The 27,186-nt window shown below is 47.5% G+C and overlaps 2 protein-coding genes across 2 annotated transcripts; one reads left to right on the top strand and one right to left on the bottom strand.

Moving 5' to 3' along the window:
* The first annotated feature begins 687 nt into the window (after window positions 1-687).
* Window positions 688-4,452, top strand: Ppp1r11 (protein phosphatase 1 regulatory inhibitor subunit 11). The gene is made up of 3 exons (XM_048446671.3): window positions 688-919; window positions 2,390-2,498; window positions 3,248-4,452. Exons 1-3 carry the CDS (start codon window positions 851-853, stop codon window positions 3,448-3,450), a joined length of 381 nt encoding a protein of 126 aa, XP_048302628.1. The 5' UTR covers window positions 688-850; the 3' UTR covers window positions 3,451-4,452.
* Window positions 4,391-10,185, bottom strand: Rnf39 (ring finger protein 39). The gene is made up of 4 exons (XM_048446665.3): window positions 9,386-10,185; window positions 7,581-7,603; window positions 7,284-7,375; window positions 4,391-5,728 (listed from the first exon to the last, which is right to left on the bottom strand). Exons 1-4 carry the CDS (start codon window positions 9,746-9,748, stop codon window positions 5,148-5,150), a joined length of 1,059 nt encoding a protein of 352 aa, XP_048302622.3. The 5' UTR covers window positions 9,749-10,185; the 3' UTR covers window positions 4,391-5,147.
* Window positions 10,186-27,186: the final 17,001 nt, after the last annotated feature.

Raw genomic sequence — 27,186 nt, 5'->3', positions numbered from 1 at the left:
GTTAACCATCACAAAATCAATACAAATAAAGCAGTTGGACTCATTATACACATACATCCTATCTAAATCTAGTTAGTTCCTCTTTGTAAGGAAAAGCTGGGATTTTTGGATGGGTAGTGAGAGATTTAACAAAATTTAACCAGATGTATTTGAATGTTGCCCTAACCCCCGCAGCCTAGCCTTCGTATTCCTCAAACTGGGAGCTAAATGGCAGTCCGGGCATCTCATATGGTTGGAAAATTCCAAGTTTAGTGTACCCTCGCTCCAAGTCCTGCAGACAGGCAGAGGACTACAATCCAGTGCATTTCCTGCTCCTGGAAAACCATTTCTCGACAGAATGATAAGAAAACGGAGTTTGGCTGAGCCCCACTTACTTTTCTACCCAGGCTTAAGGATACAGCAGACAAGGGAAGGGGTGCAGAGCAACATATCGACCTCACTTCCTCGGCGCCCAGCAACCCGGAGCTGCCCCTCCTCCACTGAATTTAGGCCCTGGGCCAGATCGCCCCGCCCTGCCATGACGTCACTTCTGCTAACTGCGGCGTCTGCGCACTGCTACTGTACGGCGGAACTAATCTGGTGACGCCTGCGCTTTAGTCAAGCGGTGCCGGGGGAAGGGAAACTGGGTCCTGTAGCATGCGTCACACCCGGAAGTGAAAGGACGGAAGTGGGGTTGGACTGGTTATCCCCAGGGGTGGCGAAGCAGAGGCCCTGGAGGAAGGAGGGGGGAGAAAAAGAAGCCAGAGTATTCTGGCCACTACTCCGAATCGTGTACCGGATCTCTTAGATCTCAGAGACGCAGAAAAAGGGAAGGGTGTCTCATCCCGCTTCCTCGCTTTTCGCTTTAGCCATGGCGGAGGCAGGAGCCGGGCTGAGTGAGACCGTCACTGAGACAACGGTTACCGTGACAACCGAGCCCGTGAGAAAGGCGGGCGGGGGGCTTATTTAGGGGTCTGGGAGGTACTGGGAGGGAAACAGGTTTGGAAAGTTGGAGTGATTGGGATCTGGGACATGTGGTGTTGAGTCTTGGGAAAATCGCAAGGGAATGGGATGTTTGGAGCGGCTGAAATCATGAAAGTGGTCAAGGAACCTTTAATCCGCAGTTACAGTTAGGGCATAGGTGTTAGGATTTGGAGTGGGGGGTCCGTGTAGGTAATAAACGGAAACTGGGTTAAGGAGCAAGGGGAATACTAGGAAGGAATGAAAGGCCATTTGAGAAAGCATGGTTTTGGAGGCAAACATAAAGAACGAGTACTCACCAATACATAGTCATGGAATGGGTGCCTGTTTAAGTGGAGGGAATGAGGAAAGAAAATAAGGTGAAGGTAGTATTTTTGACAAGTCAGAGGGGAGAGAAGCAAATGAGCAAATAGAATTTTTGCAAAAACAAGTTAAATTGCTTTCGAAGGGAGAAAGATGCGTTGAGTTTAATAATGTCTGAGTTGAAGGAGCTTAGTAGGTTAGTAATTACTACCAGAGATGCCAGGATGTTAGAGAATAAGTTGGTAGGATGTAGAGAGCCCTGGACTTGAAAATGAGAGAGTTACGAATGAAGGCTTTATTTGGAAGAGGACAGTTTTGGATTTTTGTTTTATTTTGCTTGTTCAGATGTATGAGGAGGCAGAAGCCAACCTTGGATGCTTCTCAGGCACAGGTTACCCCTCTTTTTTTCCCCCTTGTTGATTTAAGAGACAATCATTTTTTCTGGAGCTGCCCAAATCAGCTAGGCTGGCTAGCGAGAGATCTGCTTCTCTCCACATCTCCAGTACTGGGATTGCAGACATACACCACCACTACATCTGACTTCCTTTTTAAAGTATGTATTCTAGGAACCAAACTCAGGAAAGCTCTTTACCAACAGAGCTGTCTCTGTAGCCCTGCTTTTTTTTAATTTTTATTTTTGTTTTTGAAAGAAAAAAGCTTTATCACTTTGCAGGGACTGGCTTCTTTCTCAGTCTCCTAAGTGCTGGGATTATATGCTTGTAATCTAGAGAGAGCATGAATAAGAGGTATGAGGAAAGAAAGGGAGGCTGAAGATCAGCCACAGGGAACTGAGAAAATAACTTTCTTGTACTAATACCACCAAGGATGATGTAGGACGAAGATGAAGAAACAGGGAGGGTTGTGTTTTCCTTTGAAGACTTGCGGGCACCTTTCCAGGGTTAAGAATTGTCTTTTTTGCATACTAGTAGTTATCAAGAACAGGAATCGATATTCCTCATGAACTGGTCAAAAACACGTTCTGTTTCGGCTCCCAGCACCTGGCTCCTCCAGTGACGTGGTGTGTGGTATTGACTGAGCCAGGGAAGAGAGAAGAAGAGGTTCCTTGGGAAACAGGAAAGGTCAAGAGGAGATTAGCTAGATGGGCCCATACCTCTTCACCTTACAGGAGAATCGGAGCCTAACCATTAAACTGCGGAAACGGAAGCCAGAGAAGAAGGTGGAATGGACGAGTGACACTGTGGACAATGAACACATGGGGCGCCGCTCATCAAAGTGTGAGTGCTGGCAGCGGAGCCCCTGCCTCCCTGATGCCTCAGTCCCTAGCCCCTGCCTCCCAGATGCTACAGTTCCTAGCCCCTCCCTCCCAGATGCCTCAGTCCCTAGCCCCTGCCTCTCAGATGCCTCAGTCCTGAGCCCCTGCCTCCCAGATGCTACAGTCCCTAGCCCCTGCCTCCCAGACAATACAGTCCCTAGCCCCTCCCTCCCTGATGCCTCAGTCCCTAGCCCCTGCCTCCCAGATGCTACAGTTCCTAGCCCCTGCCTCCCAGATGCTACAGTCCATAGCCCCTGCCTCCCAGACAATACAGTCCCTAGCCCCTGCCTCCCAGATCTTACAGTTCCTAGCCCCTGCCTCCCAAATCCTACAGTTCCTAGCCCCTGCCTCCCAGATGCCTCAGTCCTGAGCCCCTGCCTCCCAGATGCTGCAGTCCCTAGCCCCTGCCTCCCAGATGCTACAGTTCTCTTATTTTCTTGGTTGGAAAGGAAAATAGATGGGGGTGATAAAACTGTGAGTTAGCAAGTCTGTGGGGCAAGCCATGACAGAGTGGGAGAAAGGTGCTTCTGATTCCTGAAGAGATGAGGAGCATGGGTGCCTGAGTCCCTGCAGGGGGGACTAAGAAGGTTGGATTCTGGAAGGTAAGAGCAGACAGTGCTGGGAGAGAATTTTCACATAGATGTGGCGGAAATGGACCGGACTGAACGTTGTACTCTTCGTCCTTTTTAACTGGTTTCCTCCTCCATCCAGGCTGCTGTATTTATGAGAAACCTCGGGCCTTTGGTGAGAGCTCCACCGAGAGTGAAGAGGATGAAGAGGAAGGCTGTGGTCATACGCACTGTGTACGGGGTCACCGCAAAGGACGGCGTCATACAACCCCAGGACCCACCCCAACCACTCCCCCACAGCCTCCTGACCCCTCTCAGCCCCCTCCAGGACCTATGCAGCACTAAATCCCTCTCCCTGTTCATATGTCTGCCTGGTCCCAAATGTATCCATCTGTCTACATGGGGATTTAACCCATGGTCTGATCCCTTCTCCTGCCCCCTCCTTCCCTCTCCTGCCTGATAGAGAAGAGGAAGAGGAGGGTGGATAGAGATCCTGGAATTCTGACTTGCTGCTGTTCCAGAACCCAGGCTTCTGGGTTCTCCCAGCCCCGTTTTCCCTACAGCCCCCCCCCCCCAACCCCCGTGCCTGGGATCCAGGCATCTTGGTCTCAGTTGGTCCCTTTTGTTCTCACTGCCAAACTACCTGTCCTGGGATCCAGTTATCTTGGCCACCTGCACCCTTAGCTTGAGTCCCAAGCTCTTAAACTGGGTTTTCAACAGTCCCAGCTCTCACTGCCAGGACCCCACTCAGATTCCAGGCAATCTTGCACCCCAGCTCTGCGTATAATCCTGGCTTACAGTTCTTCCACTTATGCAGTTATCCTAAGTCTTAGTCCTTGCCTGTGGGATCCAAGGATTTATGGAGACCAGACCATAGGGTTCCCCAGCCCTTCCGCTCCTACATACCCCTTCTGGCCCTCAAAAGGAGTTAGGAGAGGTCTTTGTCAGTCACATCTATAATGGAAAGTGGACCCCAAAATAGTCATGACCTGAATATAACATTTCTGACAAGGCTGGCTGAGACCAGTGACTTAGAGCCAATGATTTTCTCAACCTTTAATCTTTGAGCTTCAGCACTGTTGTCCAAGGGGCCTGGGTCTCTAAAAGGAAAGAGGGAGAGAGCAAAGAGATAAGGAACAGGCCCCTGCAGAGCACTCCTCCCTTTCCTGCCTAGGCTTTGATGTCTACCAACCCAGGTGTCTTGCTCTCTCAGCCCTCCCCCCTGGTGCTGGGATTGTCCTCCAGGCCTCCAGCTGTGCACAGTACGAGATCAGCAAAGCCCATGCCACCACTGAGATCTCATTTATTGCCACAGATGCACAAAATAAATAACCTAACATTACACAATGTGTTAAATACAGGCCCATTTATACACATGGGGAGAATGGGAGACTATACAAGGATATTTCGGATGCCTGGGTTGCTCCCAGGTTGAGAAGGGGGGTAGCACCATTGGTTCTTTTGTGTGCAAGATGAAGTTCCAAGAAGGTGTTTAAATAAAGGGACAAGGCTCTGAGCATAGAAAGCAGTCATAAATGTAGAGGGTGGACTGGCTTGCACATATATCCCAAAATTTATATTCTAGGCTTCGGATCTGAGGGCCTTAGGTTATGAGTTAAGCATCTTATTTTAGGAGGACTTTTCTTGAGGGGAATCCTCAGAGTGAACATCAGTGGCTCCAGCCTTTCTGCTGTGGATCAGGCCCTGAGCCCTTTGGGATTAGAGGTAAACGCAGACTGTTTCCCAGGACTGGTGGTGCAGAGCCTTTCTCTGCCTGGAATGATATAGAAAGGGAACTCAAAAGGTTGAATTAGGGCATGGAGACACGGGACCAGACTGGCTTAAAGGCACGGATGTACAAGCCAGTTTGAGGTCTTGCTTTGGGAAAAAGAATGTAAGTTGGTAAAGGGTGCTTATTAGTACCCCTGCTGCGACAGGTATACAGACATGATCACTGAAATAGGTGGGGATTTCTGCACCAGAGAGAAGTGGCCTCGAGGCATCCGGTATAGGCTAGAGTAAGAGGTAGAGGGACCAGACGCTCAGCCTTCTCCGGGCACGATGCGCAGCGGGGCGTGGTGATCATAAGTGCACAGCAGCGGGAAGATGCGCTCCCCGAGTGGGCCCGGCGCCTGGAAGGCGAAGAGCAAGTCCAGTGAGCGGCCGTCATAGAAGGCCACACGGCCCCGCTCCCAGTCCAAGTCCACGCGAATGCGCTGCGGCGGTGGCCTGGCGCCGCCTAGCAGAGTGGGCTCTGGGGCCGTGAGTGCCCATAGGCGTCCGCCGCGGCCCTCCACGGCCCATACAGCCTCGGATGGGCACAGCTTGATGAGGCCCTTGCGCGTCACGGATTCCCCGGCCGCGCCTACGGCATAGCAGCTCTCCCCTGCGTCCTCATCCTCCGAGGTAGAGTCTCTGAAAGACGCGCCCTCCACGGTCTCCACCTCCCAGCAGTGGCGGCCTGAAGCGAAGCCCTGCGCACCCAGCACGGCTGGGAGTTGGTCGAAACGCGCAGGACTGTCCAGGGGCTCTGGAGTTCCAGGTGGAGCCAGACTCACACCGCGGTAGTCAGAGGAGATGAGCAGACCACGGTGTGCAGTGCGAGGGTCAAGCGTCAGGTCAGCTGCAGAAGAGAGGCAGAGGAAACCCCACATGAGAAGTTTATAGAGTCCAGAACGAGAAGAGTAGGGAAGAGACCGCGAGGGCACTTAGGAGAAAGAAGTGCTTGAGTTCTCTAGACAGCTCAAAGGGCGACTGGGAGCAGAAAGAACTAAGGCACAGAACAGGTGGAGGCAGGCCACCGGGTGCTATGATGCGTCACTTTTGTGGAACTGGACTTGGACAAGGACCATGCTGGTCCAGGGCAGGGACCACTGCGTGGAGACAGGAGAGAAGACTGTCTGGTTTCTGGTGTTAGTGGAGGAAGAGTAGCTGATTGGACTTCTAAGGAGAATGAGGACTAATACTGCAACCACCTACAAGCCGGGCTGTGGTTGGTACATGCCTTTAATCCCAGCCCTCGCGAGGCAGAGAGGGCAGCTATCTGTGAGTTCGAGGTCAGTCTACACAGCAAGTTCCAGACCAGCTATGGCCACATAGTTATGACCTTGTATCAAAACAAAATGAAACATAAACCCTCGAATCTGTAGCATCTGGGTGGAGCATGGGAGTCAGGTCAGTAAGACTACAGAGAGAGACTGATACCGGATAGCAACCAACGTGATTAAAGGAGGGGCAAAGGAAGGACTCCAAGGTATCCAGTAAAACCAGGCCACTCACCCTCGCAGGGGTGGAAACCGGACAGGTCCATTTCTATGAAAGGTGCAGCCAGAGAAGAGACAGAGATCTCCAAAGGTACCAGAAAGACCACGGAGCTTTCTTCTGGATTAGGAGCAATTTGGATTAAGTGGGATAGATGTGTGACTAAAGGGTAGGTATGGTAACGCATGGAGAGCAACCTTGGGAATGGGCAAAGGGGTAGGAGATGCTGGAGTCTCGGGACCCTTCTCACAAAGAGCAATGGGAGACGTGGCAGCAGGGATTCCTGAGGGCAACCTTGTATTGTTTGGGTGCACACTAAAGAATAAGGCTATTTTTCTGAGTTAAACCGTGTCTCCTGGCCAGGTGTGGTGTAACATACTCATGGCCTCCACATATTAAAGGCAGAGACAGGAAGGACCCGAGTTCTACACCAGCCTAGGACACATAGGAAGACACTGTTTTAAAAGGTGTATTGTGTGGGGGGAGGGGTCAATTTTGTTCCCTAACTTTTCTGAATTTACCCTATGCAAGAAAAGGATTTTTCCAAAGGTAATCAGGTAAGAAATAAGATTATTAGGGTGGACCCAGATGCAGTATGACTGTTACCTTAAAAGGGAGAATAGACTCTTGGACACAGAGACAGGCACATAGAATAAGGCCCAGGTAAGACTATCTGTAGGCCAAGGGAGTGCTGAGGCTTCCAGAAGTCAGGAGAGAGCATGAAACAGATTTCTCCTGAGCCTTCACACTCCCACTCTATACTTTGAAGTGTGGGTGGTTGCTCAAGTCGCCCATTTGTGGCACTTTGTTAGTTTGGCCCTAGAAATCAAACTAATGTCAAAAGGGGCTTGTCCATTTTTGACAGCTGACAGGGAGCAAACAGCACAGATCGTGATTCCCGCCTCTTCCCTCCTCACCTGTCAGTCTGTGGAGCATGTTTTTCACTACAGGGTAATCTTCAGGAAGGTCCTCGTCTGAGATGGAAGACTTGGGTGCTGGGACCTCAAATCTGCACAGAAGAAGGAAGGGTCAGGAAGTTACCAGCCTTCCTGTCTTTTGATGATGGTTCTGAGGACCCCTGTTCCTAACCCACTTGCTCTTAACAGAAACAGGTGGGGCTATACTCCAGAAGAGACAGAAATCTGAGCCTGGAGGGAGGTGATGGTTACCGTTGCAAGTAGTTGGAAGGAAGAAACAGTGAAAATGGAACTCACCTCCTCCACGTCTTCCTCATATCCTGGTATGGGCAGAAGAAAACATGGTGTGAGTGTCAGGTTCATATCGTGAGGCATCCTTCCCTCCGCCTCAGGCGAGCGCTGAGTGTTTGTTACCCCTCCCCACCACCTCTTAAGATGGCCTTTCTTTCCTCCCTCTGCTCCGTTTTTCTCTTCTGTTCTCCCCTCTTCTTTCATGGCCATCCTTTCTGCTCACTCCAACATCACTTTCTCCTCATGCTCTTAGCTCCATCATCCAAGGGTTCTCCCTTCCTCAGCCTCCACACACCAGCTTCTTGCGTGTGTTCCAGACACATGTCCACCCCTTCACCATAAAAAGGGAACACACACCCATATTCATTGAGTTAAGAGTTGTTATATAAAAGACTCACAATAAAGCTGCTTCCCCTCTTGCCTTAAAAGCTCAGTGGCGTTTATTGGGCTCTTTGTTTTATGTCATCTTTTACCCTCAGGTCCCTGAACTCCGAAGTGTCCTAAGAGGCCCTTCAGATTTCATGACAACCAGACATGTAACCATGACAGCCAGAAGAGGGCGCTGGATTCTCTCCCCCTCCAAACACTGGGGTTGCCCTCCTTCCCTTTTTTTCTGTTGCCCAGAGAGGATGGCTGGAGACGCCAGTGTGGCAAGGGAGAAAAGAGAGGACGGCAATTACACCTAGACTAATTAGGTCTGTAGTCTTCAAAGGGCGGAAGAAGGACCCAGAGCAGGAGGGCTGCTAAGGGGAAATAAACCAGATGCGATTCCCTTGAGGTACTGCAAGGAATGGGAGTGGTTGATGTCCAAAGGGGCCCAGGGAGGGCCTAGTGGGGAGATTGTAGGGTTGCAACGTGGAAATCAGCCAGAGGCCTGCCAGCTGCTCACCCGGACCTCGCCTCCGCCTGTTTCCGCCCCTGCCTGGAGACCTGGGAGGAGCTGAGAACAATAACAACTCACAGCTCAGCTAGAGCTTCTTAGGGGAACCCCTGCCTCACTTGCGACGTTTGCATCTGCCCAACACGCCCCCACCTCATTTGCCACTCTCCTCCTTTCCCATCCCTATTTCTGCACCAAGTCTCAATCTTGGTTTCAGTGACTCTGTTCATTCGGCCCTATATCCACCCTCCCTGGGCTCCTCCTCGCCCTAACCCGGGTGTCTGTTCGCATCGCTCCCCTCCCCCTTTCTGTCTCCCACCGTTGAGCCTGCTTAGTCCCAGCTCCAAATTCCATGTTTCTTGCAGGCAGGAGGCTCCTGAGCGTCCTATCTACCACCAGCACGTTGTCTCTGCCTCTCCAACCTCTTAACCTCCAGCTCCACTGATAAGATTCAGGCGTCTGTCCGTCGTTGTCCTCCTCCTTCCCCGACAAGTGTCAACTCCTTACAGCTTTTCCTAACTTCCTTACTCAAATTGTTCACTCAAGACTTGCTCTCTCTCTCTCTCTCTCTCTCTCTCTCTCTCTCTCTCTCTCTCTCTCTCTCTTCCTCCCTCCCTCCCTCCTTCTCTCCCTCCCTCCGTCCCTCCCTTTCCCCCCTTTTTCTCTTTCCTCCCTCTCTTAAAATTTTTATTTTAAATTCCTCTCTCTTTTCTATGTAACCATCTCTGGGTTGGAACTCGCTCTGTGTACCAAGATGGTCTTGAATTTGCAGCAATCCTCCTGCCTCCGTCTTCCCGGTGTCAAGCTGTCTACTACCCAAATTCCCTTTAGGGCTTTAGAGTTAACAGCACGGCGTCCACCTTTGCTAGGACACCTACAAACCTCTTCTTCACCAACAACCTGGACCCGCGAAGAAGGTTGACTTCCTTACCTCTCCATGCGGGTCCAGGCAGCCCATGGTGGGGATGCGGCCCCCGCGTCGTCTCCCAGTCCGGGCCCCCGGCTCCGCCAGTTTCTCACGCAGTCCACGGCTGATGCGCACCTCCACTGCCAGACGCACGTTGGACCTCAGGCTGCGTCGGGGACACGGCTGGCCACAGCAGGGGCAGGAAGGGGGTGCCGCCTCCGAGGCCGGCGCCGCCGGGGTCCCCCAGCAGCGCGCCAAGCACGCACGACAGAAGCTGTGCTCGCACGCCAGCAGCACTGGGTCCTCGAAGGGGCCCCCGCACAGCGGACACGTCGCCAACTGCTCCAGACGCTCCACCAACCCCGGGCCCAGCTCGGGAGCCTCCATGGAAAGCCGGGGTCCGGACGCACCCTGGCCCACGACCGCGACCGTAGCAGCCGCCCCCGAGGGCGCAGGTGGCGGACCACCCCCGCTGCGTGCTGACTCGATGCCCCTCGCTGCGCCTCCCTCATTCACTTCGCACCTCCTCTCTACCCCTCTCCCGGGCTGCCTCGCTTACCCAGATCAGACTCAGCGCGTCTCCTCACCACGTCAGGTTTTATAGGGAGGGAGGAGGCCCCATGCAAGAGGTAAACAGCAAACCTTGCGTAATGCCCCATCTGGTTCTCCCGCTTTCTTAGTTAGGTTTTGGGAAACAGAGTGTAGAGAATGAGATACCTAGGTCCCAGAGCTTAGAAGGTGAGCACCAGGGCATGCTCTGTGGGCAAGGTTGGATTTGGTAGACCCCGTGAGCGATTCCCTGAACAACGCGAATCACCCCCTTAGCCTGTGGTGTGTCTTTTGGTGGGCAGGGTGCCCAGGCTCGCTCTTGGCATGCGTTGCCTACATCGCCAGGGAATGAGTCATCACAGGTGGTTGGCACACCTACCTCTGGGGGCTTAGGGGCCCGGAAGCTCGGGTCCTGGACTGTGTGGCTTTGACAGGCCTTTGAGTGTTGGCATGTGGCTATCACTCCTGGCGCCTCATCTTCCCGCCTTGCCTATTAAGGTCTGGGGACACCCAGGCCTTGGGATAAGGGTTGCAAACAGACGCCTACATTCCTGCCTCTCAGGTTAGGGTTCTGAATTCTCTCTCAGTCACCCTCTCTCCAGAAGTTTCTATTTTTTCTATCTTTTCCTTGTGTTCTTATTTTCAACTCTCTCTCTCTCTCTCCCTCCCTCCCTTCCTCATTCTCTCTCTCTCTCTCTCTCTCTCTCTCTCTCTCTCTCTCTCTCTCTCTCTCTCTCTCCTGACAATTACCTATTCTGCCTTAGATCTCTGAGACCCAAACCTGGGTAGAACATACCTAGATCTTCTGACTGTGCTACAGAGGGAATCGACTTGCCTGGGTTTTTTGTTTTTGTTTGTTTGTTTTAAATTTATTTTCAATTTAAACTGCAGAACCCGAGAGCTCCATTCTGCTTTCTCCTCGGATCTTACCCTTGTCTCACTTCCATCACCATCTCCTCCTCTCCCTATCACTCTTCCCTCCTCTCCTGTCTTCTTCTTCTTTCCTCTTCCAGATCCCTGCTCTCTTCCAAGCCTCTCTGCCTGGATACCCTTGGGGATTTCTGAAAAAGCTTCTGTGTGCCCACATACACTGTTGTGCATGGATCATGACCATCTACTCCCTGCTTCACTGTGTGAAGCCTCTGGATGCACCCAGACAGGACGAACACCACAACTGCACCTCAGTATTCTCATAGCATCGGATCAGGAGGTTGCTGGGGGACAGGAGAGCATACTCAACCAAAACATGCAGGGAAGGACCTTGTCATTAGTTTTATTGTTGATAACAACAAAACAAGGCATTGAGGCTTTACAGAGCAGCAACTCTTTATTAGGCACCCCCTCCAGGCATCCTTCTTCTTCCTTTCCCATAGTCACCAGAGAGGGACTCAAATATGACACCGTGATAAACAAACCTCCACAAACAAATACATGCACGTTCACAAGCCTCCGAGCTCAACCTCAGAATGCACAGCTAAAACTCAGGTGAAAGACTACCCAAATGAGGCTGGGTGTGATAGAGCATGCCTGTAATCCAGAACTTGGGAGCATGAGGCACAATGATTGCCATGAGTTCCATGCCAGCTTGGGCTACATATGAAACTCTCTCTCTCTCAAAAAAAAAAAAAAACCCCAACTTTTTAAAAAAGACCCAAATAGCCAAATATGATCTGAATCGTTTTGTAAAGGGTGCATTTTTGATAGTATGTGAGTAGAATGGTACCATGCCACACAAGACACTTCATTCTAATTTCTTGAAATTGAACACGTTGCCTTGCTTAGAAATAGAGAATTAATTTGCGGTGATACTATATTTGACAATCAGCTGAGTTTGAAGTAGGGAGACTATTCCAGAGTACATAGGTGAGTCCATCATAACCACAAACATTCTTAAATGTGGAGGGTGGGAACGGAGAGGAGAAACAGAGCTGTGAGCACAAGATGTTCTCAGCCTGACAGTGCTGGCTTTAAAAGTATATTTATACTATTTTTACTTACGTGTATGTGTCTGTATGAAAGTATGTGGAGGAGGGTTGTGGGAGACAGCAGCATCATGTCCCCTGAAATGTGGGTGCTGGGAACCTAACTCAGGTCCTCTGCAAAAGCAGCTAACACTCTGTGCTGGCTAATTTTATGTCAAGTTGACAGAAGCTACAATCATTGGAGAGGAGGGAGCTTCAGTTGAGAAAATGCCTCCGGTAAGATCTGACTGTAGACAAATTTGTAGGGTATTTTCTCAAATAGTGATTAATGGGAAAGTTCCCAGCCCATGGTGGATTGGTCCCACCCTGGGCTGCTGGTCCTGGGTTCTATAAGAAGATGGACTGAGCAAACCATGGCAAGCAAGTCAGTAAGAAGCACCCCTCCATGGCCTCTGCATCAGCTGCTACTTCCAGATTCCTGCCATGCTTGAGTTCTTGCCCTCACTGCTTTTGATGATGAATTGTTACATGGTATTGTGAGTGAAACAAACCCTTTCCTCCCCAAGAGACCGTTGGACATGGTGTTTACCAATAGTGACTCTAGCTAGGACACACTATTAACCATTGAACCCTATCTCCAGTCCCATACAATGCTGGCATTGACAATTGAGGAAGGGAGCCATGATGTAAAGAAGTGGGTGGCCCTCAAGAAGCAGCAAACGCTAGGAGAATGAATTGCCCACTCAAGCATTTATGAGGAGCCATGTCCTGCTGATACCTTGATTTTACCCCAGTGAGACCTTTTCCAGACTTGTGAACTAAAGAATGATAAGACAGTAAATATAGGGACTGGAGGGATGGTTCCACAGTTTGCTACTCTTACAGAAGATTTGAGTTAGTTCCCAGAGCCCACATCAGATGACTCACAATTACCTGTAACTTCTGGTCTTCTGGGCACCCACACATGCGGCATGTATTCACCTACACATGCACACATGTACATACAAGAGAATTTTAAAATATTCTTTAGAAAAACAATAAATGAGCTAGGGATGTGGTTCAGCGGTAGAGTATTTGTCTAGACACATTAGGCTCTGGGTTTGATGCTCAGTCATGCAAAAACAAACAACAGGCAATAGATGTGTGTTGGAAATACTAAATTTGTGGTCATTTTGTTGCAGAAACTGTAAAAAAAATTAATACATGTGCTAGCCCTTTCTCCTTGTCTCTTGCTCTTGTCCTTGTTGATTTTATTTTGCTGAGACATAGTCTTTCCATGTAGCCTCAGGCTGACCCAAAGTTTGCTATGTAGCCCAGATTAGCCTCAAACTTGAGATCCTCTTCCCATAGCCTCGCTGAATACTAGGTCACAGGTATGTGGCATCACATTAAATTATGTATGTCTGTTTTATTCTGATTTCTGGATTTCATTTGGCTGCCTTGTGGAGTTCCCCTGGTCTCCTGTTTTTGTCTTTCTTTTTTGTAAAACAGTGTCTCACTGTGTTCTTAGCTGTCCTGGAATTTACTCTGTAAACCATGCTGACCTTAAACTCACAGAGAATCAGTTTGTCTCTGCCTTCTGAGTGGGTGTTTAAAGGCATGCACCACTATGTTCAGCCGGGTTATTTCATTTTATTGACTTCATTTCTACCTTCAAAGCCTCTTAACAACGAGTTCTTTCTGGATCTGAGACTGGAACACAAGAAAAACCACCCTGAGTCCCTTCAGTCCGAGCACATTGCCATGGCCCTCGAGGTCATCAGTGGTTCACAGCCTTGCCTGGACTTTGAAACCACCAAGTTTATGGTACCAGATGACACCTCCAGCCAATGGAGCAGAACCTCTGGACGTGAGTGCCAGACACCAGCAGTTTCCAGCTCTTGCGTGATGTCTTGCATCATAAGTCTGCAGCCGACCTGCCCCTCCTGTTTGGTTTCTTCTGCTCTAGCTGCAGCACCCTTCTGTTTTCTGTTCCTTGAACATTCCAGGGCTGACCCAGATGTACGATCTCTGCACTCATTGTTCCTTCACTTTGGAAGAAGCTTCACATGCCTTTCCCCGTCATCTCATTCAGGTCTCAACCCAAAGCTAACAGCGTCAGAAAGGGCTTTTGTTTTTCTGTGCTGGGGACCGATGCTGTGGTCATGCACATGCTAGGTAAGTTATCTATCATTGAGCTACATCTCCAGCTCTATAGAGGGCTTCATTCTCTTGTGTTTATTTTTTTAAATTATGTGTATATGTGTGTGCCTGTGTAAGTTTATGTGCACATATGCACAGGTTCCCCAAGAAGCCAGAGCGTGTCTGCTCCCCTGAAGCTGGAGTTATAGGCAGTTGTAAGGTACCTGGTGTGGGTGCTGGGAACCAAATCCCAGCCTCTACAAGAGCAGTAAGCTCTCTTACCTGCTGAACTCTATCCCCAGCCTCAATACCACTTCTATTCCAAGTCATTTTCCTCAAATGAGTTAATTATTTTTTTTATTTGTCTTCATCATCTTTATCTTGGTCTTCAATAATCTATTTCCCTGTTTTTATTTCTATCCAACAGATGATAAGTCCTACAGGAGCAGGAATGTAATCTTCATGTTCATGACTGCCTGACACACACCTGGCCCAATGCCCAGTGCAGTGTCTCAATGTCTCTACTCAGTTGTTGAGTTACTCATTGTTGATTGGGCAAAGTGAGAAGATCCTCTGACTGATTCTTCTTCTCCCATCTAAGTGCCAGACAAAGATACTCTTATCAGCCAGTAGTCCTTCCTCGTTGGCAGGTGCTGGGGACGGATGTTCCGGGGCTATAGAAGACCTGGAGCTCAGTCTGGCTGCAGAAGTTCATGACTGCTTCCTTCTGTAACCAGGTGGTGAGGATGCCTCAACCTTTACAGCTTGGTTTCCAAACGTTCACACCTGGTAGCTCTAGGACACGAACAAAGGAAAAGGCATTTGGGTCTGATCTTTGCCAGGAAAAATTTCACTTCTCAAGACCTTCTCCCTCCCTCTTCAGACTCCCTAATGAGTTCACCTGTTAATGATCCTCTGATCCTCCCCAGAGTTCATTCTATGACCATAAATGGAAGGGTGGAGTTGAGTGTGTGTGTGTGTGTGTGCGCGCACACACACACACGCGTGTGCTGGCTTGGCTTTGCTTGCTCCAGTTGACTGTGACAGAATCCTGCCCCTCCTTAAAGTAGGTGCCTCCTACACAACTGTTTCCAACTCTTTCAGGATGCCTACTATGGTGCTGTGCTATAGCACAAAACCTCTGCGTGCTACTGGGGAATGTTAAAAGTGGGACAGGCCCCTTCCTTTCCTTTCTCCTTCCTATTTTTTTTACTCCTTTTGTTTATCCTCTAGTCTGTCTTTCCTTTGTATCAATAACATGCCATCTTAAGTGTCAAAGCCTTCAAGGCGGGGAGGTAGGCGTGAAGAGGTGTTTGGGAGAATGATCATAGAACACTCATAGTCCCTGCCCTTAGAGAGTGTGATAAGGCAGGTGAAGTGTATTCATCATCACCCCAAATCTATCATTACTAAATTAGGGAGTATAATAAGACAGACCAAGTACGCTGGAGTGAGGGGTGGATTGAGGGTTCTCTGTTGGCAGATTGGAGGACTAGAAGGAGTGATTTCAGAAAAGTCTCTTGGAGGAAGAGACCTGTAAATGGCAGGACTGGGCTGAAGTGGGAGCACAGTGAGAAGACTGAACAAAGAAATATTTTCACCGGAAGTGGAAGAGGAAGACCTAGGAGAAAAGAGCACCAAGGACCAACACTGCAATCCTTTCTCAGCTTCCATTCATGGTGGCGTTCCCTTCCATCTCAATTGCTCCAATAGCTGCTTACTTTTTAGGAGAGATTCTGCAGTTTTCAATGTTCTTTAGTACACTTGGAAGTTCTCCAGAGCAACCCTTCTAAAGATCTGGAGTTGATATCGTCTGACGGATGCGTGGCTTGAGGAGGGCTGGGGTTGAGGTGGAGACGTAAGAAGATTCACTGAATCTGACTGGAAGATTCCTGATGCTCACACGTGTGAACTACTATAGGAATCTCACCCATCCAGCCCTTCTTCTTAGTTAACCCTAGAGTGGCTTGACAAGGAGTTTGAATAGAGTTCCTGAGTGGGAATCAGGGCGGTGGATGATCTACCACTGAGCCCTATCTTGTGTCCTGTACTCTTTCTCTTAAATGTCTTTCCTTCTGAGGCTTTGCTTTCTCTTTTCAGATATGAACCAAGGCTGTGCATCTGAGGGCACATCCCACCCCTGGCCTGCTCTCACTCCTTTGCTGTCTTTTCTGCTGCTCTTTACAAAGCTTCCCTCCTTCCTTTTAGTAGGTCCTCTAAGAGTTAGGTGTTCATCTTCCTGTATGCTCATTAGCCCTCTTCCTGCTAATAACTCCCATTGATGTCATGGATACTTCTTTACCCAGCCCTTAAATATCTGCTGTTCATTCTCTTGTCTCCAGTGTTGCCAAGGTTGCCTCCCCCACCCAGCCTCTTAGCAGTATTACTTTAAGAACTGGCCATTCACTCACCCATAACATTTCATCATTTAACAACTATTTTCTAACACCAATGCATGCCTAATACTTTTGAGGATTTGGGGGTGCAAAGAGGAAGTCAGACATGGTTTCTTGACCATAGGCAATTTAAATTCTATTGGCAGAAGCTAATAAGCAAGTAAACAAATAAATTAGCAAGATAACGATAGATTATGATAACTGCTTTGGAAATATAAAGTGGATAATATACAAAGAACTAACCAGAGGAGCATGAAGTAGTTTTAATAGGGTAATAGAAGCTCTGCTGAGGAGGTGACATTTGAGCTGAGCCCTGACAGGTGAGAGGGACCCACAGTGAGAAGAGTTGGGGAAGAGTCATCTAGTTAGCAGCCTTGTGACTGACTAGAAGGCTCAGCATGGGAGTGGAGAAATGCCAGAAGCAGGATCTTGGGGTTAGAATAAGAATTGACTTTGTTCTGGGTCTTAAGTGGAGGAATTATCTGCATTTAGAAGCTCACCCTGCTTTAGCCTCGCCATTCCTTTTCCAATTCTGGTTGCACATAATTTACACCCCGGGTGGACATCTATCTGTCATATTCATCTCGTCATCTTCCAAATAAACCACTTTCCACCTGCTCAAGATCTCTAAATTTACTACACATAGCTGATTTCATCTGGTTCCTGATGACCGGTATATAAGTGGAAAACATGTTCTAATTCTCATTCCTTAGGAGTGAGGAGTAGGGTTCTTTCTGTCTCATAGGCACCAGTTTTAGATATTCATAATATATGATATGTCCAGTGTTGAAGTCTAGACTCATAGGAAACAGAAGGAGCAAAGACGAGGCCCACGCACTGCTGCGGGAGCTACTTCCGCTCCTTCAGCCAATAGCCTTTAAGATACCAGCCCAAATAAAGGCTATTGGCTGAAGGAGCGGAAGTAGCTCCCACAGCAATGCACAGTGGCACTGGATTTGATGCTCAGGCAGCAAGAGGGATGCTCAACAGGACTGGAGATGGAGCCCAGTAATACTGCTGCTTGCCAAATATGTATGAGGTTCTGGGTTCAACGCCAGTAATGAAAGAAAAAAAGAGTATGGGATATTAAACAATCACACATGAGATGAAGGAAAGTACAAGGTGGTGAGAGCTGTATCAGGTCAGGCTCAGGGCAGGAAGTAGGACCCCATGGGGTATTTTAAACAGAATGAGATTTGGCTCGGGGAACTGCATGATAAGATCATTGAAAGGTAAGATTCAAAGTCAGGAGGTCATAACTGGATCCTAAGCATCTGAGGGACACTTCAGGATCAATATCCACAGCTCAGAAGTCACAGGTATTATTAGCATATCAGACCAGTCCCACTGTCCTCCTGTCATTGGCCTCTGGTGTGTACTGGGACATGTCCTTCTTCCTCTGAAGGGCAACGACACCTTCTGTACTTCTGCCTTTCAAACTCATACAAGTTCACCTATTTGGAAGAAATTTAATTCATATCCAGAATTCTAGCCTCAAAGAATTCTGAGAAGTAAAGTGTTGTACTTTCTAATTTCTTCAACTAAAAGGGGAAATGAAATAGCCACCTATTTAGGGTTAGAAAATAAGATCTAAGGCATCTAGTTCAGTTTGAATTCCAGATGATGAATATTTTAATATGTGTATTATGGAAATACTATCTGAGACATATTTATCTAAATAAATATCCATTGTTTACCCCAAACTCAAATTTAAGTAGAGACCTTATATTTTTATCTGTTTTTGCTGTGGTCTGTTTGCTATGACAGGGTCTTGCTTTGCAGCCATAACTGGTATCAATCTCAAGTTCCTCCTCAGTCTCCCAAGTGCCAAAATTACAGGCATGCACACCATGCCTGCCCGTCATTTGATAAATCTAAGAACTCCACAGGTACCCAGCACAGAGACTGACAGAAGAGACTCTCAGTTGTTATGGAGGAGGGGTGGGCTTTTCTAAGGAGGATGCTAAGGGGAGATGAAGAGTTCATCACATGCAGAGAAGAAGCAAAGACCCAGAGTCAAGAACACTGAGCTAGTGTAGGCAGAGCTGGAGCTCAGGGAGCAGGATATAAAGATGGTTCATGACAATGAGGGCTTAGGCAAGATCTTAGGTTCTGAGAAGTCAAGTGAGACAGGGGTGGGAGAGACCCCAGCTCCTTCATGCTAATAGCAGCCCTCAGAGTAACACAAGGTGGTCATCCTGAAGAGAGAAAAAACATTCCAGTAATTTATTTGAGGGATGTTAGCTTGAGGTAATGGAAGCCAAGGTAACTGGAACAAGGAGATCAATCTGAAGCACAATTACAGATAGAACTGATGAATGTGTTGGCGTGGTCTTCAAAGAATGAGGGTAAGAAAATGAGGGATGAGTTCTCTCTCTTTTTTGTTTTTCTTTCCTCCTTTTTTCCTTTTTGTTTGTCTTTGGAGACAGAGTCTCTCTACATAGTCCTGGCTGTATGTATGTCCCACTATGTCACTCAGGGTGGCCTCGTAGACACCTCCCTGCCTCTGCCTCCTGTGTACTGGGATTAAAGGGAGGCACCAGCGTACCCCAATAGGGGTGAATTCTTAATTCTGCTCCTACAACTGATCCACACTAGTGCTGTGACTGAACCAGGGAAAGTTTTTAAATAAACTTTAGCTGTCTAGATAGATTCAGAGAGTAGATAAGATGAGTGGTGAGAATTCCTGTTTCTGCCACACAACTGTGCACAAGGACAGTGTCCTTCCCGCAGAATATTCTTTAATGTGGCCTCATCTGTCCGTACTTTCCCACCTCCCTGTCCTCTCCTCCGCTGTCTTCTTCTCACTCTCCGTTCTTCCTGCTTTGCTGTTCCATTTCCTGAGCATTCACTTTACAAACACACCACATGAATTTTCTGCTTAGCAGCTATGTTGGCACTCAAAAAGTTTCAAATATAGAGGAGTTTGCAATTTTAGATTTTTTAGGGGGAGTATTAGGAAAGACCAATTTGTATCTTCCTTCCTGGGAAGGAGGAAAAAGGATGCTGGACAGCACACCTTAGTTACAATTTCAACAGGTAATAAACAAAGAGGAGGAGACAATGGCTCATCTGGAGAAGGCCGGTCAGGATGAAGGGAAAGGCAAGCAATAGCTCTGAAGCGGAAGCTGCTGAGACAGCAGGATTTAGCTCAAAGATCACATGGCTGTAGTAGACGAAGTGGTTAACAAAAAACCAGATGACACGAGGCAGGGTCTTGACATCATCATAAGGACTTTCTTTAGCGTGGGGTGAGGTGAGACAAGGGGTAGAGGTGATGGGATGGGACTGGCTGTGGACTTGTACTGAAGGCAGCTGTGTGATTGGCAGTTGGACTGTATGTGGTGTGAGAGAAAAAAAGCTGAGAAGTGCATTAGGCCTGGTTCAGGGAGGATGCAACTGTCAGCAGCTAAGTTGAGAAGACTGTGAACCACTGGTTTGAATGAAGATTTAAATGCAAAGGGAGCTAAAGAGGTGGTTCACGGACTGAGAGAACGGGGTTCAGTTCCCAGTACCCACATTGGGATGGCTCACAACTACCTGTTACTCAAGTTCCAGAGGATCCAACAACTCTGTGGGTACCTTAACCCACATGGTGCACATAGAGACAAGCAGGCACATATATACACATACCCAGAAGACTTTTAACAATCAATGTTTTTTTTAAAGTTAAATATTAAAGTAGGCATGGCCACCTCAGCTTTTATGGAAGCTGAGACAGGAACCATTTCTGTGAATTGGAGGCTAACCTGAACTACACAACAAGACCCTGGAAGGAAGAGGGAGAGAAATGAAAAGGCATGGGGATAAATGTAGTCCAAGTACGTGATACATCTGTGTGATGATGACTATGAAATCTATCAATATGTACAATGATTATACAAAGAGTTAAAGGTTGGGTCTATGAAGCTAGTTTGCCTGTGATGAACAGTGTGGCTCTAGGGAAGCACATAACATTTTGGGTAGTAGTGAAACCAAAAAGCAAAAAATAGTTCCTATTACCATTAGCCATTTGTAGTTTTCAGTTTGTTTGTTTTTTTATTTTTTCTGCTCTCTTACCCGTAGTCAGCTCAATTGTCCAAGATCAAAGTCAGCCTTAGGGACAAAGCAGCTTGCAGTGCTCCTACTCCACATAGTGTTATAACCTTGACTCCTGACTTCCAGGGACATAATGACTCAAAGAATATCAGGAACATGGACTCTGAGTCAGAAACATGAAAGAAATGTGAGGCAGAGAAGGCTGGCTGGGAAGGGAGATGGTAACACAGAGAGTGACCTAGAAAGGCCTCTTGTGCCGAGAGCCAGTCTATGTGCCTCTGGGTCTTGGCCCAAAGAACCAACTCTCCCTCCCTCTTTCCTTCCTCTTCCCTGATGACTTGTCACCAAAATATCACAGGCATGCTGCTGGCAGCCAGCCTGGCAATTAGTGCTGCAGCCTCTCCCTTTGACTTCCTCTAGAGCCAAGCTTCTGAGATCCCCCAACTCACCCCTCCAGCTCTGCCCCACCCTACCTTGCATCTCTGGAAAAATTGGCCCCAGGACCTGCCTTGGCCTCCAAACTCCCCTCCTGGATCCCTTCCTGGAACAGAGGTAGCATCTAGCACCCTCTTATCTACCTACCATCTTGGAACATCTTGGTGAGCGTCTTTGAGACCTGGACTTGGTAGTTGTGTCCACACCCATGCTGCTCCCTGTCCTGGTGAGGGTGGAGGGCATGTGAGGCATGAAGAGTAGGAGGGACATTAGGGAAGCAGAGGAAAAGGAACCCACAAAAGCTCCTGAGATGATTTCAATGAGGCTGTGAAGAGCTGCTATGGGAGGAAGAAAGGTGAGGTGGACACTGAAAACAGTCTTAGGAAGGTCAGTGCCCACCAAGGCGGGTGGAGAGGAGGGAGGCACTAGGAGGGAGAGCCTGACTCTTGAGGGAATTTTCTCAGAGGTGTTACAGTTAGTGAAGAGGCAACAATGTCTTTCACATTGTTAGGAATTTCTTCAGAAGTGTTACAGTTGGGGAAGAGGAAACAGTGTGTTTCATAGTGTTATAGTTGGGGAAGAGGCAACAGTGTCCTTCACATTGTTACAGTTGGGGAAGAAGCAACATTGTCCTTCACATTGTTACAGTTGGGGAAGAAGCAACAGTGTCTTTCACATTGTTACAGTTGAGAAAGAAGCAACAGTGTCTTTCACATTGTTCCAGCACCTTCAAGTTTCATTTCAGTATTCATTTCACATCTCTCACTGATATCATCACTCCCTGTCATCACTCACGTTTTACAGATCACAGATGGAGAAACCCTGGCTGAGACAGGTGAAGTGAATCACATGACTAGTAAGAATGAGAAACCTCTCTCATTCTCTCTGGGGAGGAGACTGGTAGATCTCTGGGGCTGACTGGTTGACCAAGTAGCTTACTTGTCAAGCTGCAGACCAATAAGAAACCTTGTTTCAAAAACCAAGATGGACAGCTCCTGAAAACTAACTGCTTAGGTTGTCCTCTGGCTTACACACACACACACACACAGAAAATAAAAATGGAAGGAAAAAGCTGGACTTGGTGCCTCATGCCTTTAACGTCAGCACTTGAGAGACAGAGGCCAGCCAGGGCTTCATAGTGAAACCTTGTCTCACAAAGCAAACAAACAAAAGGCAGAATTACCGTTTTCTTTCCTATCACAACAGTGTCTGTTAAAAGGACAGAATAGACATCTAGGAAGTTAAATCTGTCTCGTCACCACCATCCCTTTTAATGACCCAGTCTCACTGTAGCCAGGACTGGCTTTGAACTCTTGATCCTGTTGCCTTCACCTCCCAAGTGCTGGGATTGTAGGCATGTGCTACCATGCCTGGCTCCTCCCCACTTCTTTTTCTTACCTGTTGACAGGCTAAGCGTTAAGATTCTAAGACACTTTGCCTCCCAAAGGCTGAGCTACTTGTCGAGAAGTGAGGTGATCTAAGTGAGCCAACCAGATAGGAGTGTGACCCAGGGCTTGAGGTCTTCTTTGGGGGAGAGCAGTTTAAGAAAGTTTCACAGGGGAAGTCTGGGAAGAGGGAAATGCATCGGAGGATGATGGGAGGAGGCGGGAGAGGGCCTGTCAGGCAAAAGCTAGCAAGCTCAGTGTGTGGGAGAACTGAGTAGGTTCAAAGAAAACAAAGGAGGGGTGTGAAGGGAGCTGATGAGAGAATCTACAGGAACGATGCAGAGACAGTAACATTAAATTTATAGTCAAAGCCATTGAGAACTGCTATGGAGGGGGGATCTTGCAACCACAGTGCTATGGGATATTTTATTATGTTGGAAGTACTGAGGACTTTGGTGACATAAAGAACATTCATTGAGCATTCCCATAAGCCAGGCAACATATAAAGTGGTTTCATGCATATTATGCAAATTGATCTATGCCACAGTTAAAAAATAACGAGGAGGGGCTTGGAGCATAGCTCTGTGGCAGAACAGGCACTTAGCCTGCGTGAGGCCCTGGACTCCATCCTTAGCACCAAAGCAAAGCAAACAAACCAATAAAAAAGAGTGAAGAAAACTCATGTGGCTTGACATGAGAAGAGCTCTGGGACGCGTGGTTAAAAGAACAAAGCACAGAACGCTGTGTACTATGAGTTATAACCCATCCTACAGAGGCACACACGGGGAATGGCTTTGGTTTGGGAATAAAGGGAGTCCAGAGCCCAGACAGCTGTGACAGAAGGTGCATCTGGAGGTGGACGGGAGAGGATTAGTGTGTGTTGACGGTGGCACTTCATGTCTGGGCCTGGCATGGAGAGGCACTCAGGGCTGGGTGCCTCTTGTTCCTTTACCCTGGGCAAGTCATAGTTTTTAATTTAACTAAAAAAAAAAAATTCCTGGAACAGGGTCTTGTGTGAGCCTCCTTCCTAAGCCTCCTGAGTGCTGGGACTGTAGGTGTATGCTGCCACGTACAACTCAGATAGTTCTAAAGCGGGGAGAAAGGCTTTCTGACTGCACATGTGACCAAGATGATTCTGGCTCCAGGTGGAGAACAGATGGGCGGAGGTGTGAGAGAACAGGAGGGCTGCACAAGGCTAGGCGTGGGAAAGGAGAGGGGGAGGAAGGAGTGTTTGACTCTCACCTGAAGGGGTGGGTGGGCAGAGGATCCTTACTGATTCCTCCAGCAGTGGCGGGGGGCGGGGGGAGGTAAGGACCACAGAGCACAACTGGCTATTTTCAGAATTTGAATAGAAGTAACATGTAGAAATTAAATGTCAAATAATTTGGAGGAAGCAATTAGAAAAAAATAACAACCCTGTTCTCTGTCTCTTTCAACTCTTTTAGTTGATTTGGGGGTTTCTTGTCATTTAATTTTCAGCCTGTAACTATCAGAATTATATTCTTATTACTGATTCTTTCAATTTTCATCATATGAATGGATTTACTTTTAAGAAAGATATAGCCATTAAATTAAAAAAATTCTCTCACTCAGTCCACAAACATTTTCCCATCCTCATTATCTTACTTATAGCTATTCAAAAGCATACATATCTATGCATATTCATGTACACGAACACATGACAATACACAGAAAAATGACCTGCGAGACCACATCCGATTGTGATTCAGGAAGACAGTAATCAGAAGAGACTTTCATTCTTCCTGCTCAAATTCTTTACAAATGTGTACATTAATTATTCTCATAGTTATCATAGAAAGAATCCACACAGTACTACTAAAAGGTAATTATCTCACATGGTTTACAGATATGAGGAACTAAAGCCCAGAGTATTAATTTTTACAACAAGCAAACACATCTGATTAAAAACAGGTATGGTTCTTAAGGAAGAGAAGCCAGGGCAAGAGAACCTGAAAAAGGAAGTTGTGTGTGTGTGTATTTGGAGAACCAGATGTGGTCAAAATCTCCATAATCCCAGAATTCAGGAGACTGAGACAGGAGGATTGTGATTTTAAGACCAGTCTGAGGTACATAGAAAGACCTTGTTAAGAAAGGAAGGAAGGAGGGAGGGAGGGAGTAAAAGATAGAGGAAGGGAAGGGAAGAGAAAGAGAGAAAGAACCAGAGAGTCCAGACTTGAGTAGAAAGGAATAATAAAGACAGAACAGCAACATCATAGTGGTGTGTTCAAGTGTGGAAGGCCACGCAGGGCTGTACTAGGGAAAGAGTCATCGGTAGTCAAGAGCACTGCACTGAAGGATGATCGGTCATGGCCCACTTCCTTAGAGAGCCTTCTGGGGAGCTCAGGAGCCAAGCATGTGCCGGCTGTTGATTTACTCCACAGTGAGTCACTGGATCCCTGAAACCGACAGCAGGGTGAGGTCACCACCCCACAAGACAAGAGGCAGAAACAAGAAGGCCCTTGGGGACTGAGGAGCTGAACCTGTCTGGTCAGAGGCCACCATCACAAAACCAACAAAGAATTTATATCTGACAGGTTTTCCTTAGGGCTCAAATGAGTAAGTCTGGGAGTCACCGGGCGCTGTGACAAACAAGCCTGCAGAAAATAGCCTACAGTCTGCCCTGGGAGGACGGGCATATTAGGCAGAAGTGGCCATAAGGCCTCAGCCAGGCTGCCAAGGCAGCTTGCTATTGAAACCACAATTCAGCTTTCCCAAGGTCACCTCAAACCTTTCATGGACATAGAAGTGGTGTCTTTAGGGATTGAAAGTATCTGTCCTGGGGTTGGAGAGAAGGTTGGTGGTTGGAAGCACTGCCTGCTCCTCCAGAGGACCCAGGTTCAATTCTCAGCCTCCACATGGTGGTTCACAGTCATCTTTAACTCGAGACTCAGAGGATCTGTTAACCATTTCCCTTTTCTGGCCTCCAAGGGCATCAGGTTCACATGTGATATACCATCAAACAAGCACACATACACATATAATAAATAAATAAAAATTTAAAAAGGTACACTGATTCCATCCATTTATATATAAAAAATAAGCAAAAAAAAAAAAAGAAAATTCCTGTCCTATGGCCTAAGATTTTTATGGGCTTGTTGGGAAATCTCACAGATGAATCCAACACTAGAACTATTTGAAGAGTTATTCTACATGTATAAACACATATGTCCTAAACACACTAATTTATTTCCTCAACTCCTCATTGAAGACTCTGCTATTCAGAACTTGACTGAGGGATTGTGAGGTGGGAAAGTAGGTAGGTAAAGGTGCTTGTCACACAAACCTGACCACCTGAGCTCAATCATCAAAACCCTCACAAAGGTGGAAGGGGAGAACCAATTCCTACAAGTTGTCATCTGAGCTCTCCCCACACACATCAAACACCCCAACTACTACAACAACCAACCAACCAACCAACTAACAAATGAATCAAACAAAAACGTTTTCAAAGAAGCTGGCTGACAATCACACCAAGCCCTGTCCTCCTACACATAAGCTCTCCTACATAATGCTAGCCTCAGACAAGTTTACTCAGAGACCATGATACAGTCATCACAAGGTTATGGTCACATGGCGATGGATCCACACATAAAATACCAAATGCCTCTTCTCTCAGACAAAAGGAAAATCATATTTTGACCAATTTTTGAAATGACTGCCACCTTTATTTTTAACCAATCATAGACTCATCTTTATTTTAATCTTCCCTATGTATAGACAAGATTGCTTGAGATATTCAGGCATATGGTTTATGCTGCTTTATGACTGCATTATTCTGATGTACTCTCTTCTCTTGCTTAGACCCAACACATGATCAATTTACCAACCCCCAACTTTAGGACAGGCTCCCATGCTTACTAAGAACTCCCACAGTTTCTAGTGAGTTGCATTCTTATTCCCTGAAAGAAACAATAAAACCAGCCTGCTCAACTGTTAGCATGCTGGGGGAATCTTTGGCTGAGGACATCAATCATACCCAATGGTTTTTGTTTGTTTTGTTGTTGTTTGTCTTAATTCTCTGGGATGCAGAAAGAAAAGCTGGACCTACGCTGGTGGGAGAGGATGGTACTAAGCAGAAGGTGTTGTCAAAAGACAGAGAAGCCATGAAACCACTCAGTTATCAGAGCACTAATGTGTGCCAGAGACGAGGGTAAACAGGGCAAGGTCCCCAGCCTTTCAGGATGCACTCAGTTGGGGAGGTCAGGGAGAGACATTTAAACAGATCACTGTTGTTTGTGGACACAGGTCACTGAGCCTGGGATGTGCTCTGTGCTCACCTAGGAGGTCACCTAAGGATCTGTAGAATAGGAGGCAGGACCCACAAAGGGTTCTCCGAGGATGAAGATGGTTGAGGCCCTAGAGGCTGATGACAGGCCCTGAAGAGGAAACGTGAAGTCAGGTTAGGTAGAGCACACCTGTAATCTCGGCACTTGGGAGAGAGAGGCTGAAGAGTCAGGGAGTTCACAGTGAAGCTGAGACCTGACTGTATAAAATCTTGCCTCAGAAACAGACAAGCAACAAATAGGAGAGGGAGGAACACAGGCAGGTCAAGGGGATGTTAGAGGTTTAACAGTGCAGGGAATGAGCATTTGATACAATTTGGTCTCTTAAAGGTGAAGCATAGGAAATAGGCAGAGTGAGTGGTTAGGTTGGAGACATTTAGTAACCCCAACAGACACTGAGGCCTTGTCCTTTTGAGAGAGGTGATGCCATCACAGGTCAGAGAATCCTGACATGATCAGGTGAGACTCTAAGAAATATTGTATTTTTTATAACCTGTTGACATAGATAGTTTACTTATTGCTGCTTTTCCGGCCTTCAGACTTGCCTGGGTTCCATTTCGCACACTTGGCACAGAGGATTGAATTAATGAAGTTTCAGGAAAGCAAGAAACAGGCTTACCCTGAGGGCCTCAGGGATAAGATGAGGTTGTTTGTCCTAAGACGCTGCCTTCAGTC

Source organism: Myodes glareolus, chromosome 18 (genome assembly GCF_982192425.1).
Source record: "Myodes glareolus chromosome 18, mMyoGla1.1, whole genome shotgun sequence".
NCBI lineage: Eukaryota > Metazoa > Chordata > Mammalia > Rodentia > Cricetidae > Myodes > Myodes glareolus.
This window is presented reverse-complemented; position numbering and strand designations above follow the sequence as displayed.